This window comes from Sus scrofa, chromosome 6 (genome assembly GCF_054392235.1).
Source record: "Sus scrofa isolate SSC_HxYL_T2T_F1_AM1 chromosome 6, Sscrofa_HxYL_maternal_Yorkshire_Landrace_v2.0, whole genome shotgun sequence".
Lineage (NCBI taxonomy): Eukaryota > Metazoa > Chordata > Mammalia > Artiodactyla > Suidae > Sus > Sus scrofa.
This window is the reverse complement of record NC_139388.1, coordinates 160,140,720-160,158,783: the sequence shown is the minus strand read 5'-3', so window position 1 is coordinate 160,158,783 and position 18,064 is coordinate 160,140,720. Positions and strand designations below refer to the sequence as shown.

The 18,064-nt window shown below is 36.3% G+C and overlaps 1 protein-coding gene across 3 annotated transcripts in view; it reads left to right on the top strand.

Annotated features, from left to right (window-relative positions):
• Window positions 1-18,064, top strand: part of PRKAA2 (protein kinase AMP-activated catalytic subunit alpha 2) — a 70,853-nt gene that overhangs the window by 29,177 nt on the left and 23,612 nt on the right. For 2 of the 3 annotated variants that reach the window (XR_002344420.2, NM_214266.2), the window contains 5 exon segments: window positions 982-1,123; window positions 9,623-9,716; window positions 10,788-10,932; window positions 12,940-13,027; window positions 15,264-15,488. Coding sequence is in view for 2 of the 3 variants with exons in the window: in NM_214266.2 (NP_999431.1) it covers window positions 982-1,123; window positions 9,623-9,716; window positions 10,788-10,932; window positions 12,940-13,027; window positions 15,264-15,488 (694 nt within the window). In the remaining variant the exon portion in view is untranslated. 3 annotated transcript variants of the gene reach the window in all.

The following is an 18,064-nucleotide window of genomic DNA, read 5'->3' as shown; positions in this document are numbered from 1 at the left end:
CTTCTAGAAGTTTTATGGCTTTTGGTTTTAAATTTAAGTCTTTAATTCATTTTGAGTTGACTTTGGTGTAATGTGTAAGATAGGGATCTATTTTCATTCTTTTTTCCTCATTGTACATTCTTGTTTCCTTTGTCATAAATTAATTGACCTTACATCCATGAGTTTATTTTTGGGCTCTCTATTCCATTCCATTGATCTCTTTTTCTGTTTTTATACCAATACTATGCTGTTTTGATTACTATAGTTTTGTAATATATTTTGAAACCAGGAAGTGCGATATGTGTGTTCAGGACACTGTGGTGTATACTTCCTGGGAGATTCAGATGAATACTGATTGTCTTATTCAAGAAGGGTATGATTTGTCAAAAACACAAGTATTTATTATAGCCTAAAAATGGTAAATGACACTTGAGCTTTCTAAATATACTGTAAGAGTTTTAAAGAAGTAGAGATTCCATCAAAGAGGAAGAAAATTAGAAAGCTTTATAGAAAAGGCCAAAAAGAAGGGGTACATGTAGATTTTCTGATGAAATGGTAATTAAACTTGTTATGAGTTTTAATTTAATTATGAGTTATTATAGCAATTATTTGTTCTTCAATAATGTATGACTGGGTTAACCAGAAGGGGACAAAGAATGAGATTAACAAAACATAGTAAATTGTATTCTGTCCAGAAGATGTTTCAAATTTGATTATACTTTTAGGTGGGAATGTGGAATTCAGTAATTTTTCCACAAATAGTTAATTAACATCACTAAGCTAGGTGGTGATACAGAAGACTAAGATACAGTTTCTTTCCTTAAGGAATGTATACTCCAGTGGAAGAGACAGACATGAAAAGAGATATCTTTAGTTCTATGAAATAAATTATATCAAAGTGGTATACATGAATAAAGAAATTTGGGGTTACAGTGGAAGGATGCATGAATAAACGATTACATTACTATGACAACAGGTTTTTTCCCTTTTTCTTTTCTCTAGTTGGAGAACATCAACTGACAGGCCATAAAGTGGCAGTTAAAATTTTAAATAGGCAGAAGATTCGCAGTTTAGATGTTGTTGGAAAAATAAAACGAGAAATTCAAAATCTAAAACTCTTCCGTCATCCTCATATTATCAAACTGTAAGTATTTTTGCATTTGATAATATAAAAGATGAAGTGTCTTAAAATATTATATTTCAATTTATAAATAATAATTTTCAGTTAAACTTTTATAAAAATACAGTTTTTCGTGTTTATATTTAGCAAGCATTAATTCATTTAACCTCCATCAATCCTTTTTTGCATACTTCTGGTTCAGAGCTAAAAATGTAATTTACGTTGCCTCTTCTTTGTCATATTCATGTTGAAGATCATTTAGGACTGCTGAATTCTAGACTTGCTGTTTCTAGAATTATTTTGTAATATTGTTCTAGTTACTTCAAGTTAGCATATCAGGATTTTTTTTTTTTTTTTGAAAAGGTGGAAAGTAGCAGTTAAAGATTATCTGCCATAGTATTACTTGCAAAACTGCAATCATTATTTTGATTACTTATAGTAAAGCTCTTAGGAAGGCAAATGAATTTTTTTTTTTTTTTTGGATAAGATAGGCTGCAAAATTAGAAGGTAAGTAAATTGAGATTAGTAATAAGCTAATTAAATTGAAAGATAAAAATTTAAAATTGACTATATCCATAGACGGTTTAAACATTAAGTGTGCCATAGTGTTGTTCCTTTACATAATTTGGGGGCAGCGTTTAATACTTTTGCAAAAATATAATGTGCTAAACGCTGAAAACTGTATTTTTATCTTAAAGCTTGGATAGAGTTTAATAAAAGCTTTTTTTCATTGAATGCCTGATAATGGCTAGAAACTGTATTGACCATTTTACATATATAATTTCACTTCATCCTAAGGTGGTAGTATTATGCTCATTTTTAAATATAAGAAAATCATGTATCTCTTTGTCCCAGGTCAAATAGCTGTAAATTGCAGAGCTAGTAGTTGAGTTCATACCTGATTCCAAATGCTATGCTGTTAATCTCTACTCTGATACTAAGAAAACTGGGAAGAAACATGGTATTATTATCTTTCAGTCTTTGTTTGCCAGTTCATACATTATAATTAGACATTAGATTTAGCCTAAACTTTGTTAGTGAGCAATCTTTGGATGTCAGGAACGACTTGGTATCCCTCATAACAAGGCTGCCTAGTAGCTGTGGTAGACAGTTGTGCCCCCATCCCCAAGATGCCGTTGTTTCCAGTGAATACGTTATATTGTATGGCAGAGGAGAATTAAGGTTGTAGGTGGATTTAAGGTTGCTAGTCAGCTAACAATAGGAAGATTTTCCTAGGTTATCTGGGTGGGCCCAGTGTAATAACAGTGATCATTTAGTGTGGAAGAGGAGCTCACAACCAGAGAAGAGATTTGAAGACGGAAGCAAGCTTGAAGTGATGGGATGTGGGAAGGACTCAGGCTCTGCCTGGCCTTGGAGATGGAGGAAGAAGGGGAGCCATGAACCAAGGAAGGTGGTTTCTCTTTAAGAGTTGGAAAAGACAAAGAAGTGGATTTACCCTAGAGCCTCCAGATGGCAATGCAGCTCCGTTCTCCTTGATTCTAGCACAGTGAGGCATGTATCAGACTTCTACCCTATGAAATTGTGAGATAAAACATAATATATTTGTGCTGTTTTATGCACTAAGTTCTTAACGTGGCAGCAGTTGGAAACTAATAGAGTAACATTCTTGAAGTCCTTAAATGAATGGCTGATCCAGTTATTGCTGGGATTTGCAACACGCATTTAGTCTTTACTCTAACTAGATACTTTATTGCTAAGAAACAGTTGCAAATTGGTATGTTAAAGGAGCGGGCCCACTTAGTGTATCTTACTAACAGCATGAATATGAATATGCCGCTGACTGTTCAGAGAAGGATTTGGGGGTTGGCAGGCCACTGGGTGACCTGTGATGACTCAGTTCTCACACCACTATGATGAAGACTTTATTCTAACAGTAAGCTTCAGTGTCATTTGATGTATATTTGAAGTTCACCTGATCATAAATGAAAACAAATGAGGCCCCTGAAATTGCGTGGCAGTACTTGATCATAAGGTTCTCATCTAGGACCTGTACTCTAGATGATCCAGAATTCATGTATATAGGTTTTTAAAGATTATCATAAGAATTCAGATATCACTGATGAGCTCAGTGACTCATTCTCCTACTCTTTGTTCCCTTAACTTTAAAATGGAGATACTTCATGGTTCTACTTGAGGATTAAATGTCTTTCTCACTGTTATAATGCCTAATACTTTGTTGTACATTGGCTCCAAAGCAAGAATTGGTGGCCTACAAGCTGTTTCCAGTCCATTTATGATTCCAAATGATTTTTGGTTAACTGTAACAGTTCATATCTGACTTTAACTCTGTGTTAGCTATGGCTTTATTCTACTTGCTGAATGACTTCTAAGCTAAATCTCTTTGCTCTTCCTTAGTAAGTGGTCACTTCTGTAAAAGAGGAGAAAACTGAAAAAGTGGACTGAAAGGATCACAGGCCAAAGTGAGAGTGGAGAAGGGAGAGCTCTCTCTGCATCTTCCTTGTTCCTTGACCTCGTCACTTTTAGAATGCCAACCCTGAGAGATCCCATGGAAATCTTGTCCATTTAGGGTGTGAGTCCTAGTTCGTGCTCTGCTCCTATAAACACAAATTAGATTTTGTCAATAAGCAGTTGTCAGTTGTCACAAGGATTTAAGAGCTTCTTTTGGTGTTATATCTACTAGTGTTTTCTTCCATTTCTGTAATTATTTATAATTGATTTTGACTTGACTACTTATTTCATTGTTATTGAATTGTTTAATTATTTGCTGTTTTGTGAAGGAGTTTATAGAATATTCTCAGGGTTGGTCAGAAGATAATTAGCAGAGAGAAGTTTAAAGCTTCTGGTTTCTAGCCTTGAACTTCATCCATTCAGCTGCATTGTCTCTTTAATTGTGGATCTGAATTTTTTTGAAAAAGGTACTCATGCGTTCCTGCTGCAGAACAAGCTTATTAACATGGCCTCTGGTAGAGTTGATGATTTAAACAGAGAGAGAAACCTGGTCCTTTTAGCAGTTTTATTTTCTGCAGTCTTGGACTAACTGCCAAGAATGTTTCCTTGCTAAAGAATGGGCCTCTAGAATTAGCAGGAAGGTTTGAAAACTAAATAGTAAGTATGAAGGTTATACATTGCACAGTTTCTCTACTCACTCAACTTGAAAGAAATTCCACCGAAAGACAAGTAAAAGGAATAAACAGGACCAGAAGGAAACTCCAGACTTTTCCATGAACTAGATTTGTTGAATTGATTTTTTTGTACTTGTTTTTTATTTCCTCATAGTTCTTAGAAAACTGCATTTTGACTGGTCAAAAGATCAGTACTTTCTAATTTGGTAGAGATGGTTTTGCCTACCAGTTTTTTAAAGTCTTTGTTTATCCATCCTGTGGTCAGCTCTTTAACATTGTTCATCATCACCACCTTGAAATGCAGTCTGTAGGCTTTTGTGGCGTCCTGGTTTTCTGACTTTCCTGTTACATTCTTGCCTCTTCTTGAAACTTTCTTTTAGGAGCCTCTCATTATCTGCCTAGCCCTTGGGTATGATGTATTTCGGTGTTCTGAGCTGGTGTGATTTTAGTGGACCCTTTTTGGGTGATCTCATCTACTGCCACGGTGGCATTTGTCATTTCTGTCCTAAAGATTCTCAAATCTGTATTTCTAGGCCAGAAATTAATCCTTAAGTCTGAACACATTTATTGATTTAAAAAAATGATATAGTTGATTTACAATGTCCTGTCAGTTTCTGCCCAGTGACCCGGTTACATATACATTCTTTTTCTCCCGTTATCCTCCATTATATTCCACCGCAAGTGATTGGATATAGTTCCCCTGTGCTATATAGCAGGATCTCATTGCTTCTCCACTCTAGATGAAATCTTTTGCATCTACTAATCCCAAACTCCCAGTCCATCCCATTCCCCCGCCTTGGCAACTACAATTTTGTTCTCCGTGAGAGTTTTGTCTGGATATATGCCCAGGAGTGGGATTGCTGGATCATATGGTAGTTCTGTCTTTAGTTTTCTGTGGTACCTTCATACTGTTTTCTGTGGTTTTACCGATTTACATTCCCACCAACAATGCAGGAGGGTTCGCTTTTCTCCACACCCTCTCCAACATTTGTTATTTGTTGGCTTACTAATGATGGCCATTCTGACTGGTGTGATGTAGTACCTCATAGTAGTTTTGAGTTGCATTTCTTTAATAATTAGTGATGTTGAGCATTTTTTCATATGCCCGTTGGCCATCTGTATGTCTTCCTTGGAGAAATGTCTATTCAGGTTTTTTGCCCATTTTTCAATTGGGTTGTTTGTTTTTTTGCTGTTGAATTGTATGAGTTGTTTCTATATTTTGGAGATCAAGCCCTTGTTGGTTGCATCGTTTGAAACTATTTTCTCCCATTCTGTAGGTTGTCTTTTTGTTTTCTTTATGGTTTCCTTTGCTCTGCAAAAGCTTGTAAGGTCCCATTGGTTTATTTTTGTTTTTGTTTCTATTTCTTTGGGAGACTGGCCTAAGAAAACATTTGTAAGGTTGGTATCAGAGAATGCTTTGCCTATGTTCTCTTCTAGGAGTTTGATGGGGTCTTATGTTTAATTATTTAAGCCATTTTGAGTTTATTTTGGTGCATGAGGTGAGGATGTGTTCCAGTTTCATTGATTTCCATGCAGCTGTCCAGTTTTCCCAGCACCACTTGCTGAAAAGACTGTCTTTTTCCCATTTTATTTCTTGTCTCCTTTGTCGAAGATTAGTTCACTGTCGATGTCTGGGTTATTTCTGGGTTCTCTGTTCTGTTCCATTGGTCTGTCTGTCTCTTTTGGCACCAGTACCACATTGTCTTTGTGGCTTTGTAATGATGCCTGAAGTCAGGGAGAGTTATGCCTCCTGCTTGATGTTTGTTCCTCAGGATTGCTTTGGCAATTCTGGGTCTTTTGTGGTTCCACATAAATTTTTGGATTGTTGCAGTTCCCGTCCTGGCGCAGTGGGAATGAATCTGACTAGGAACCTTGAGGTTGCAGGTTCGATCCCTGGCCTCTCTCAGTGTGTTAAGGATCCAGTGTTGCCATGAGCTGTAGTATAGGTCGCAGATGCAGCTCAGATCTGGCATTGCTGTGGCTCTGGCATAGGCCGGCAGCTACAGCTTCTATTAGACCCCTAGCCTGGGAACTTCCATGTGCTGTCGGTGTGGCCCTAAAAAGACAAAAAGACAAAAAAAAAATTTTTTTTTTGGATCATTTGTTCTAGTTCTGTGAAAAATGTCATGAGTAATTTGATAGCAATTGCATTGAATCTGTAGATTACTTTGGGTAGTATGGCCATTTTAATGATACTAATTCTTCCAGTCCAGGAGCATGGAAGATCTTTCCATTTCTTTGAATCCTCTTTAATTTCCTTGATTAATGATTTATAGTTCTCAGCATATAAGTCTTTCATCTCCTTGGTCAGGTTTATTCCCAGGTATCTGATTTTTTTGGGTGTGATTTTAAAAGGTGTTTTTGTATTGCTTTTCTAATATTTCATTGTTTAAGTATAGAAATGTGACCGATTTCTGAAAGTTAATCTTGTACACTGCTGCTTACTAAATTCTTTGATAAGTTCGAGTAGTTTTGTGTGGAGTCCTGAAGGTTTTCTGTATATAGTATCATGTCATCTGCATACAGTGACAGTTTTACTTCTCGTCTTCCTATTTGGATGCCTTTTATTTCTTTTGTCTGATTGCTGTGGCTAGGACTTCCGATACTATGTTGAATAACAGTGGTGAGAGTGGGCATCCTTGTCTTGTTCCAGATTTTAGTGGGAAGGCTTTCAGCTTTCCTCCATTGAGTATTATATTTGCTGTGGGTTTGTCATAAAGGGCTTTGATTACGTTAAGGCCTGTTCCCTCTATACCCACTTTGGTGAGAGTTCTTATCATGAATGGATGTTGGTAGACAGGGTTTATTTTTTAAGACGGGAGGTGTTATGGAATGTATGCCAAAGGGAATGATTCAGTCAGGAGGGAGAGATTGATACAGGAACGAAGAGCAGTTTGTAGTAACCAAGTTCTTTAGAAGGTGGGCCAAAGGAATCCCATGCATAATTGGAGGAGTTAGTCTTAGTCTATAACGAAAGAGTGAGTGGCTGTGTGTGTGGAAGGAGAGAGAATTAGAACTGAGGAGGTCAAGGAAATTAGAGGTTGTATATTAGACAACCAGAATGTTGACAACATTAGTAGCAGGCAAAAAGACCTTAAATCAGAATGAGAGGGCATTGACAAGGAGATTGATTAATGACTATAATAAGAAAGGGTATTGGGTAGTATAACCTGATCATCTGCACTTCAGAGACAGTAGGGTTTCTGAGGGAGGAAGTTCTGAGTGAGGGGTTTCCTTTAGACCATCGTTCATTACTGGACTATGGAAATCAGTCAGCATTTAAAATTTCATTGTGAATTAATAAAATCTAGGTTGTGGTCAGTAATGGCTATTGACATCTCCAGAAAGAGAGACAGGTATCATACCCCTTTGGCTAGAAGCACACGATCACCATCGAGTCTTTAAAAAGAAAATAAAAGTCAACCTGAAGTCTGAACCAGGTCTTTAGATCCAACAGTATTTAGTGAAGACCTGTGCTATAGGAATCGGCAGCTGAATTTATTAGAATTCCATCACTTCTTTTCTCTTATACCCCAAGGATGTACAGAGCAGAAAAGTGATTGAGAATTCTGTTAATAAATCAGATCAGCCTATGGTGAGGTGACACAGTGGGTGCTTCTGCTCTACACTATTTATTTTAGTTAGAGGTGGGTGCCTGTTAGGATTGCTTTTATAGAACTATTTCCTCTAGAGTTCTCAGATAAAATTCCCTTTTCACAGTTCATGTGAAGTAGACTCAACCTATTCACCAGTTATATTAGTTTATTCTGTATGGAGTGGGGTATCTTGTCCTTTTTCATCAAAGACTATCAATTGCGTTATAAATATTTCTTCTGAAAATCTGTAATCATTTTCAGTACTATAGCTTTACTATTTTAATTTTTCTTTTTCTTTTCTTCAGTATAGTATTGAAGTACAGTTGACTTACAGTGTTGTGTTAATATTTTACTTTTTACAAATGTTTAATTTATATATGTGCCCTCTCTTAAAATCTATGGTATATAGTTATACCACCAACTCCTGGCCATTTTTTTCCCTCCTCTTTAATGAAGAACAGTAACCAGAACCACCACTTAGCACACATTTGGTTTTTTGCACGTTAATAATAAAAGGTGCCCCATCAGGGTAGACACATCCACTCAGACACATGCTGTGTCAATGTGTACTGCCAGAAGGTGGCCTCTGGGCCACTTTTAAGCTCCTGTTTGTGCCTTCCACTGGGGGTTTTTAAGCTATGCAAAACTGCACAGCTCTATTTAGTGTCTCTAAATAGCAACTCAGTGTAAATTAGATACTGCTCACGATCAACCAGGTTATAAATAATCCTTTATAAACCAAGAAGAGTAGAGAAATTATTTATATGTGTTAAATGCACCTTCAGTTAAAATATTAGTATTATATTTAACTTGTTTTTAAAGCTTTCAAAACCCTTGGTACAATTGTGTGTATGTGAACATTGTTTTTTAGGGAAAATTTTGTCAAACAGAGCCAAGGTTCTTTATTGTTTTATGTGCTCAGCTTTGAATGCTTAGAAAGTACACATATATATTTTCATATGCGTAGCCCACACACACATATATACATCTATTTATTTTTTATTATGGAAATTTTATAATGAATACAAAAGTAAAGTGATGAAGTCTTATGTACCTCTTATTCAGCTTTACCAGTTATCAGTGTATTGTTTTATCTGCTTCCTTCTACTTTTCTCACCTCAGATTATTTCGAAGCAAATCCTAAGTAATGTTTTTGATTTATAAATTCTTCCATGTCTACTCTAGAAGATAAAAGCTCTGTTATAATAAAATAAGCACAGTTCAGTATCACATCTAAACAATCAAAGTATTATCAACTATTCAGTCAGTATTCAGAGTTTCTCGATTGTTTCATAAATGGTTTTTTAAAGTCATTTTGTCTGAATTGGAATTAAAATAAGTCTATAAAGTATAATCAATCAGTATGTCTCTTGATTTACTTTTATACTCCTTTTTTTCTTGCATTTTGTTTTTTGAGCAAAGGATCATTTGTCACTATGGATTTTGCTGGTTGTCTTCATCTTGGTATCATTTTACCTTTCCAAGAATATTTTTTTCACTTATATTTAAATATAAGCTCATTTCCATAAAAAATTATGCTTAAATGGAAAAATTAATGCTTAATTTAGTTGTTGTGGGATGAAGGATTTTTTAGATTTTGTAAACGTGAAAGGGGGATCTGAAGGAAAGTTTTTAAGCCCTGTAAAGTAATTGAGTTTTATAAAGCTCCATGTTAATAACTGTGATTATATTGATTACATTATGTAATTTGTTGCCACCTTAAAATATTGTAAAATACTGGAATATGAAATTATAGCAAGAATGGATATACTAGGTTGATTTTGGTTAATGTAAATTTTTTAATTTTTTTCATTTACAAAAAGATACCAGGTGATCAGCACTCCGACAGATTTTTTTATGGTAATGGAATATGTGTCTGGTGGTGAATTATTTGATTACATCTGTAAACATGGACGGGTGAGTAACACGCTATCTAGTACAGTACGCTCTTAAGCTAAATAAAGAAGAAAATAGAAAGAGCAAACCACAAAGATTGCTTCAAAGTTGGGGTTGCTTCTGCAGTAATGTCTAACTAAACATATAGAGTATTAGACATATTTTCTTTCTTAAAAAGTGTACCTTGTGAAATACTGATTTTAGGAAATGCCCACTTATTGGCCAACTGAAAAGCCTATACTTTCAAAATGAAAAATCAGTTCTGTAACGTCATGTTGAAGCATCAGTTATATTCTTAGCACTTTGACTTATGTTCTGTTTTAGAGTATGTTTTACTTGCTGATTCCCTGAAACATGGTGCACATTTAGTAATATTAATTGAAAATGAACTGTAACTGCCTAGTAGCAAAGAAAAACCTGTTGAGCTTGAACGCAAGTTTTTGGGTTGTTTGATTTATTGAGAATTCGAATACAATTCTAATTAGTTATATTTAGGCTGATTATGAAACTAAAATTTTTGCTACATAGATGTCCCAAATCTTTTTTTTTTTTTTGTCTTTTTTGGGGCCGCACCTGTGGCATGTGGAGGTTCCCAGGCTAGGGGTCGAATCGGAGCTGTAGCTGCCAGCCTACACCAGAGCCACAGCAATGTGGGATCCGAGCTGCCTCCGTGACCTACGCCACAGCTCATGGAAGCGCTGGATCCTTAACCGACTGAGTAAGGCCAGGGATTGAACCCGCAACCTCGTGGTTCCTAGTCAGATTCATTAACCACTGAGCCACGACGGGAACTCCAGTTTTTTGTCTTTTTCTTTTTTTTAAGGGCTGCACCGGTGGCATATGGAGGTTCCCAGGCCAGGGTTTGAATTGGATCTATAGCCGCTGGTCTACGCCACAGCCAGAGCAACGGAGGATCTGAGCCAAGTCTTCGAACTACACCACAGCTCATGGCAGTGTCAGATCCTTAACCCACTGAGCAAGGCCAGGGATCGAACCTGCATCCTCATGGATAGTAGTCAGATTCATTTCCACTGAGCCATGACAGGAACTCCCCCCAAATCTTCTTAATGCTGTTTCTTTTACACCTGATAGGTTGAAGAGATGGAAGCCAGGCGGCTCTTTCAGCAGATTCTCTCTGCCGTGGATTACTGTCACAGGCATATGGTTGTTCATCGAGACCTGAAACCAGAGAATGTGCTATTGGATGCACAGATGAATGCCAAGATAGCAGATTTTGGTATGTAACTTGAAGGTGGTTTAGAAGGATACTAGCTGCCTTTTCAGGAGTGTCAATAAATAACTCTTAACAAACTTTCAGTTTTACAATGTAAATCCTATACTGTGAAAAAGATTAGTTGCACAGTCTCCACACTAGCTTACTCTATTCATTGAAATCACTTTTTAAAAATGCAGGTACTTCTAGGGAGTTCGTGTTGTGGCTTAGTGGTAATGAACCCAACTAGTAACCATGAGGACACAGGTTCGATCCCTGGCCTCGATCAGTGGGTTAAGGATCTGGCATTGCCATGAGCCATGATGTAGGTCACAGAGGCAGCTTGGCTCTGTTGTTGCTGTGGTGTACACTGGCAGCTGTAGCTCCGATTAGACCCCTAGCCTGGGAACTTTGATATGCCGTAGGTGTGGTTCTAAAAACACATGCAGAAAAATGCAGGTACTTCTAGAGAAGTTAGAGAGCTTACATCAAGGTAAATCCATTCAGTCTGCATTGCCTCCTGAGTGGAAAGGAGAGTTAAATAGGTTTTTTTTTGTGTGTGTGAGGAGCACAGACTCCTTAGAAAATCTAATGAAAATATGGGCACTTTCCCTGATAAATGCACTTACTCTTAAATGGAGCTACATGAAAATTTGCATGTATTTTGGGAGTTTTGTAATGCTTCTGATTTGATCAAGGAGGAATGTCAGTGGATAATATCTAACAGCTTGATAAAACAATAGGAGGTTTTGTCAGGGGTAAAATAAAAGGGTAAAATGTAACTTTTATGCACCAGATGCTTTCTGGGAGAAACATAGCTTTCTGGGATACCATGGCAGGATGTCTGGGAAAAGGATTAGGTAGTGAGAGATTATGGAAAGAGATAAAAAGGTACCAGAGTTCAGCATTGCTTATTTAAAATTTTTGTCAGGAAATTAATTTTCTTATTTCTTTCTTTTCTAAATCAAAACTCATTTAGTACTATAGTTCAACTAGATTTTTTTTTTTTTTTCTTTTTGCTATTTCTTTGGGCCGCTTCTGCGGCATATGGAGGTTCCCAGTCTAGGGATCCAATCGGAGCTGTAGCCACCGGCCTACGCCAGAGCCATAGCAACGCGGGATCCAAGCCGAGTCTGCAACCTACACCACAGCTCACGGCAACGCCGGATCGTTAACCCACTGAGCAAGGGCAGGGACCGAACCCACAACCTCATGGTTCCTAGTTGGATTCATTAACCACTGCGCCATGACGGGAACTCCTCAACTAGATTTTTGGTTAATAGAATATTTATCTGTGTTGAATTAAAACTTCCCAAATAAAAAACCTTTGGAACATAATCTTTATAAATTGGTGCTTATCTAATTTCTACTTAGATTTTTTTTTCCATGCCTTTGAAAGCAGGGCATAAAAAAGTGATAGGAGTCTCTATTTTCTTTCAGCTGCAGAAGTGGGTAAATAATATTTTGATGTTTTTATGTTTGGAAAAGTTCATATGATTTAGAAAAACCTCATTTATGTGAAGTGAATCAATCTTATTTAGAAAAGGATTTTTTTTTTTTTTTCCTTTTTAACAGCACACCTGCAGCATATGGAAGTTCCCAGGCTGGGGTCAAATCAGAGCTGTGGCTGCCAACCTACATCACAGCCACAGCGACTCGGGATCTGAGCCACCTCCATGACCTACACCAAAGCTCACAGCAATGCTGGATCCTTAAACCACTGAGCGAGGCCAGGGATCGAACCCACGTCCTCATGGATACTAGTCAAGTTCTTAACCCACTGAGCCACAGCAGGAACTCCTAGAAAAGAAATTTAATTTCAATCATATGTATGATGAAGCCTTTTTATCATGTGTAAGCATTCTGAAATGATCTCTTTCTAGTCTAGCAAATGCTTTCCACTGCTTTTTAAAATAATTAAACATGATAATATGTGAGGCTTTACAGACTTCAGGTTTTTCCTCATTCATTTATCTTTATTTACTTTTAAACATACCTAATACCAGGTAAACATACTCCTTTTATTTTCAGGATTATCTAATATGATGTCAGATGGTGAGTTTCTGCGAACTAGTTGTGGGTCTCCAAATTACGCAGCACCTGAAGTCATCTCAGGCAGGTAAAAATAAAAATACATGAGTGAAAAGAAAGCTTCTTGTAATGTTTTGTTCATTCTGGTAACATTTAAATATAATATATTCTCTTTGGAAAATAAGACTTTTAACCTCTAGAAACACATGGTCCATCCCTTTAATTTTTCTGTTGTCAATGGAGAAAATAGTTATATCAAAGGATTTTTTTTTTAATTTTATGGTTACACCTGTGGCACATGGAATTTCCTGGGCCAGGGATTGAATCCAAGCCACAGCTGTGACCTATGTCACAGCTGCAGCAATGCCAGATTCTTTAATCCACTGCCTCAGGCCAGTGATCAAACCTGCACCTCTGCAGTGACCCAAGCCACTGCAGTTGCATTCTTAATCCACTGTGCCACAGAGGGAACTCCTAAACAATTTTTAAAAACAGTTAATTTAGATTTTGTTATGAATATATTTAAGGAGTTTTTCCATTAAAAATTGAAACAATTTTTTTTTTATTTCCCCAGTACAATTTTTTTTCTACTGTAAACATGGTGACCCAGTTACACATACATGTATACATTCTCTTTTCTCCCGTTATCATGCTCCATCATAAGTGACTAGACATAGTTCTCAGTGCCACAGAGCAGGATCTCATTGCCAATCCATTCCAAAAGCAATGGTTTGCATCTATTAACCCCAAGCTCCCAGTCCATCCCACTCCCTTCCCCTCCCCCTCAACCTCGGCAACCACAAGTCTATTCTCCAAGTCCGTAATTTTCTTTTCTGTGGAAAGGTTCATTTGTGCACTATATTAGATTTCAGATATAAGTGATATCATATGGTATTTGAAACAAATCTTGATTTTTTTCATTTTAGAAAATCACAGCTAAGAGAGCAAGCTTTTGCTATATTAAAGCTAGTGTCATTATTTACTTATCAGATACAGTTCTTTAATAATACTTTATATACCCCTTTTTTGGGGGAGGGGGTTGCCCCATGGCATATGGAGTTTCTGGACCAGGGCTCCTATCCAAGCTGCAATTGTGACCTGTGCCACAGCTGTAGCAACATTGGATCCTTTAACCCATTATGCTGGGCTGAGGATCAAATCTGCATCACAGTGCTACAGAGACACTGCCAATCCTGTTAGGCCACAGCGGGAACTCCTATATATTCTTTTATAAAGTATTCAGAGTATTATTTTTATATTTTGTCTTTGAAAGAATGAGGTTTTTGTGGAGACAGCATTGTCCTTTAATGAAATTAAATTGCGCAAGAAGAGACTAATTCATGTAACTTACTCATTGGTACATTTTTTAAATGTTTATACAGATTGGTAAACTCAAGTCTATTGCAGATATGGGAATTTGGACTGTACGGCAAACAGTGTAAATGATAGCGATTTTTATTGAAATGAATTATATTTTTTATTTCTTTTTTTTAATAGTGATTTTTATTTTTTCCATTATAGCTGATTTACAGTGTTCTTGCATAGCAAGGTGACCCAGTCACCTATACATGTGTATATTCTTTTGAAATGAATTATATTTTTTAAATTGGAATTGTAGAGATCTGCTTTGTTACCTCAAAAATCATGTTTGAATTTGGGAATGTGCTATCAGGGGAACTTTAATACTGTAGAAAGTTAAGAGAAAAAAGGAATAGCATTCTAGGCATAGATTTTCTGGATAATGGTAATCTTAGTCCTGTGGGCTACCAAGTGATGAGAATGAAAGTAGTAGCTACGCAGGATAACACAGCATCAGTACTGTCAGGTATTGCCGTAGGGCTAGTTAGGTACTTGACTCTTTCAAATATTTTTTGAAATATGTGTGCCAGGCATAAACACTCTATTATATATGCATTTTCTTTCCTTTTAATACATTTATGATAAAAAGATTTAGCTTGCACACTCTAAGGTATGACTTTTTTTAAAATTTATGGTCATCTGCTTTGATGGTTCTATCAAAAACCACCCATAGAAAGTTTTATACTTCTTAATTGGTCAGTAAGTTCAGTCAGATTAGCTTGTGGAAAATAAACACACTATTTTTCTTTTGGAAAATTTGAGTAGTAATTAAGTGGCTATAACCAATTACTCTCTGGAGGAACAACCAGTGTGTGTGTGGGAGTGGCCATGGACTTCATTAAAGACCTTGAAAGGCAATGTACATGGACTCTGTGCTGTGAATATAGGTACATGTAGAAGCAGGGTACATATAAATGAGAAGTAACACTTGCATTTCAGGTTTGTGTTGTCATCTTTCCCTCTAGATTGTATGCAGGTCCTGAGGTCGATATCTGGAGCTGCGGTGTTATTTTGTATGCTCTTCTTTGTGGCACACTCCCATTTGATGATGAGCATGTGCCTACATTGTTTAAGAAGATCCGAGGGGGTGTTTTTTATATCCCAGAATATCTCAATCGTTCTGTTGCCACTCTCCTGATGCATATGCTGCAGGTTGACCCCCTGAAACGAGCAACTATCAAAGACATAAGGTGAATATTCTTCGTGTTGCTATTAAGTACACATTCTAGTATTAATAATAGTACCACTAACTGAATGCCTGATCTATGTTAGGCACTGTAATGCTTTATTTTACACTGATTTTTCTTTCCTTATTACCTAAACCATATCCTGTTGCTCATCTTTTAAACATTTCAGATTGTTTCCCAACCTTTTCAGCTAAGGCGACAAAGCATACAGGCCCTTCATAGAAAGACTCGACTTGCTTTCTTGGAAGTCTCATTTACTGCACTCACCACCATACCCGTTAAACCAGTGCCGCAGGCACATGGCACTTGTCCTTGTTCCTCAAACGTCGCACATCCTTTATGCCTTCATATCTTTATTTATACTATTCCCTTTCCCTCTGATGCCTTTTCTGCCTTTTGGACCTGATAGATTTCCATTCTTTCTTTAAAAATCTGCTCACCTTCTTTGTGAAATCATGTCTGATTTTCCTGGGCAATGTTAGTTGCTTCGGTGATTTCCACATTTTGTTCATGCTTTTATTCTTTCATTCTCATTTTGTATCTAGCTGTTTTCAGTGTATCTTTCTCCTGTCTTATACTATAAAAGTGTGGAGAGAGTATCTTACCATCTTTCTGCATACAGTGTTAGAAGGCCTAGGAATAGAGCATATGCTCAGCTTTTTAATGAGTTTCAAATGGAAAAACAGGGTGATATGTATATGGTTGATGATATAAAGCATGAAATGTTTTGCTAAGATTTTGAATCCAAAAATAGCTGCTAGTGGGTTTGCTGTGAAGGATTTCTTGTTATGTGAGAAACTTTGGAAAGTGCAGTTGCTGGTGTAACTGTGAATATGACCTTTCTATAGCACACATGAGTCAGGACGATCCACTGCCTTCTACTTCTTATCAGTCATGTTTCTTAGAGGGTGTCTTGTTCTTACCCAACATTTCATCATATATTTATTTGCCAACGCATTGTTTTGACATCTTTCCAGAATACTTTGCCTTGTCTCTTCATAAGACTCTTGGAATATTTAAATGATGGCTGAGGTAGTGTTTATGTGACTATTGCTGATCTCTTTGCAAGGAAAGAGTGATTCCTTTTGCATTCATGTATACGTTTCTTCCCCTACCCTGCCTTAGTGTTCCAGGCCTTATACATAAAAATATGAAATTGTAAATCAGCATCAGATTTTGTTATGGAAATGAACTTATTTAGCAGGAAAAACTCTTGTGTTCATAGATCTTTAGAATAAATAGTTCACTTAATTGACTTTGCCTCAGAAAATTAAATATCCTAATATATATGTATATACTTGAACCTGTTTTTATCAACACATACATTTAGAGTAGTAAAACTACTGATTCTATTATTTTAAAAAGTTGTATATTTACAGGCTTGAGAAGAAAAATATAAATAGCTACTAGTATGAGTTAATTTATAGAAATAGGTAATATAATATAGTGGTATTCATCTGTGTACTTAAAATACTAACTTGAATTTATGGTTTTATTATTTTTAAATTTATCCATATTCTGTTTTTTTTATGTTTAGAAATTCTTCATTTGATAAAATATGGTTCAACAGAGAAAGGATTACTAATTATTGAACAGTTGTTTTAAAACAAGCAATTTGCTAGATACTTAACATATTATTGCATTGATTCTTTTTTTTTTTTTTTTTTAGGGCCACAGGTGCAGCATACATATGGAAGTTCCCAGGCTAGGGGTCAGATTGGAGCTATAGCTGCTGACCTATGCCACAGTCACAGCTACATGCGATCCGAACCACATCTGCAACCTAAACCACAGCTCATGGCAATGCCAGATCCTTGACCCACTGAACAAGGCCAGGGATTGAACCCGTATCCCCATGGATACTAGTCAGATTCATTTCTGCAGTGCCACAGTGGGAACTCCTGCACTGATTCTTAATAGTAGCTATTTTTCTAATTTTATCAGTCGTGAAACTGAAGCTTCAAAAGGCTGTGTTTTGATTTATATATGTTTGTCCCTATTAAATTTGAAGTTGCTTTAAGAACCTAGTATTAACAGTGCTAGGTATTGTGCATTTGATATGAGTTATATCTTGAGTAAATCCTTTTTTGTTGAAAATTACCCAGCTAATAAGACGCAGAAGTAGGGCTCAGAAATTGCCTGAATTCAAAACCTATACTACCATTCAGATTGCTACACCAGTTCTATATACCCATCTTCTCTCCAACAAATCATATATTTCTGTTACGCTACCACATTCTGTCTTATAGGCACACCTAGTTTTATTGCTCTTTGCTTTATTTCACTGTGTAGATACTGGGTTGGTTTTTTTTTTTTCTTTTTCTTTTCTTTTTTTACAAATTGAAGGTTTGTGGCAGCCTTTTTTTTTTTTTTAGCAATAAAGTGTTTTTTAATTAAGGTATATATGTTTTTAGACATAATGCTGTTACAAACTTGATAGACTACTGTATACTATAAACATAATTTTTTCATTTTTTAAAGTTTTATTGAAATATAGTTCACTTACAATGTAGTGATAATTTCTGCTGTATGACAAAGTGGTTCAGTTAAATGTGTAAATACATCCATTCTTTCTGAGA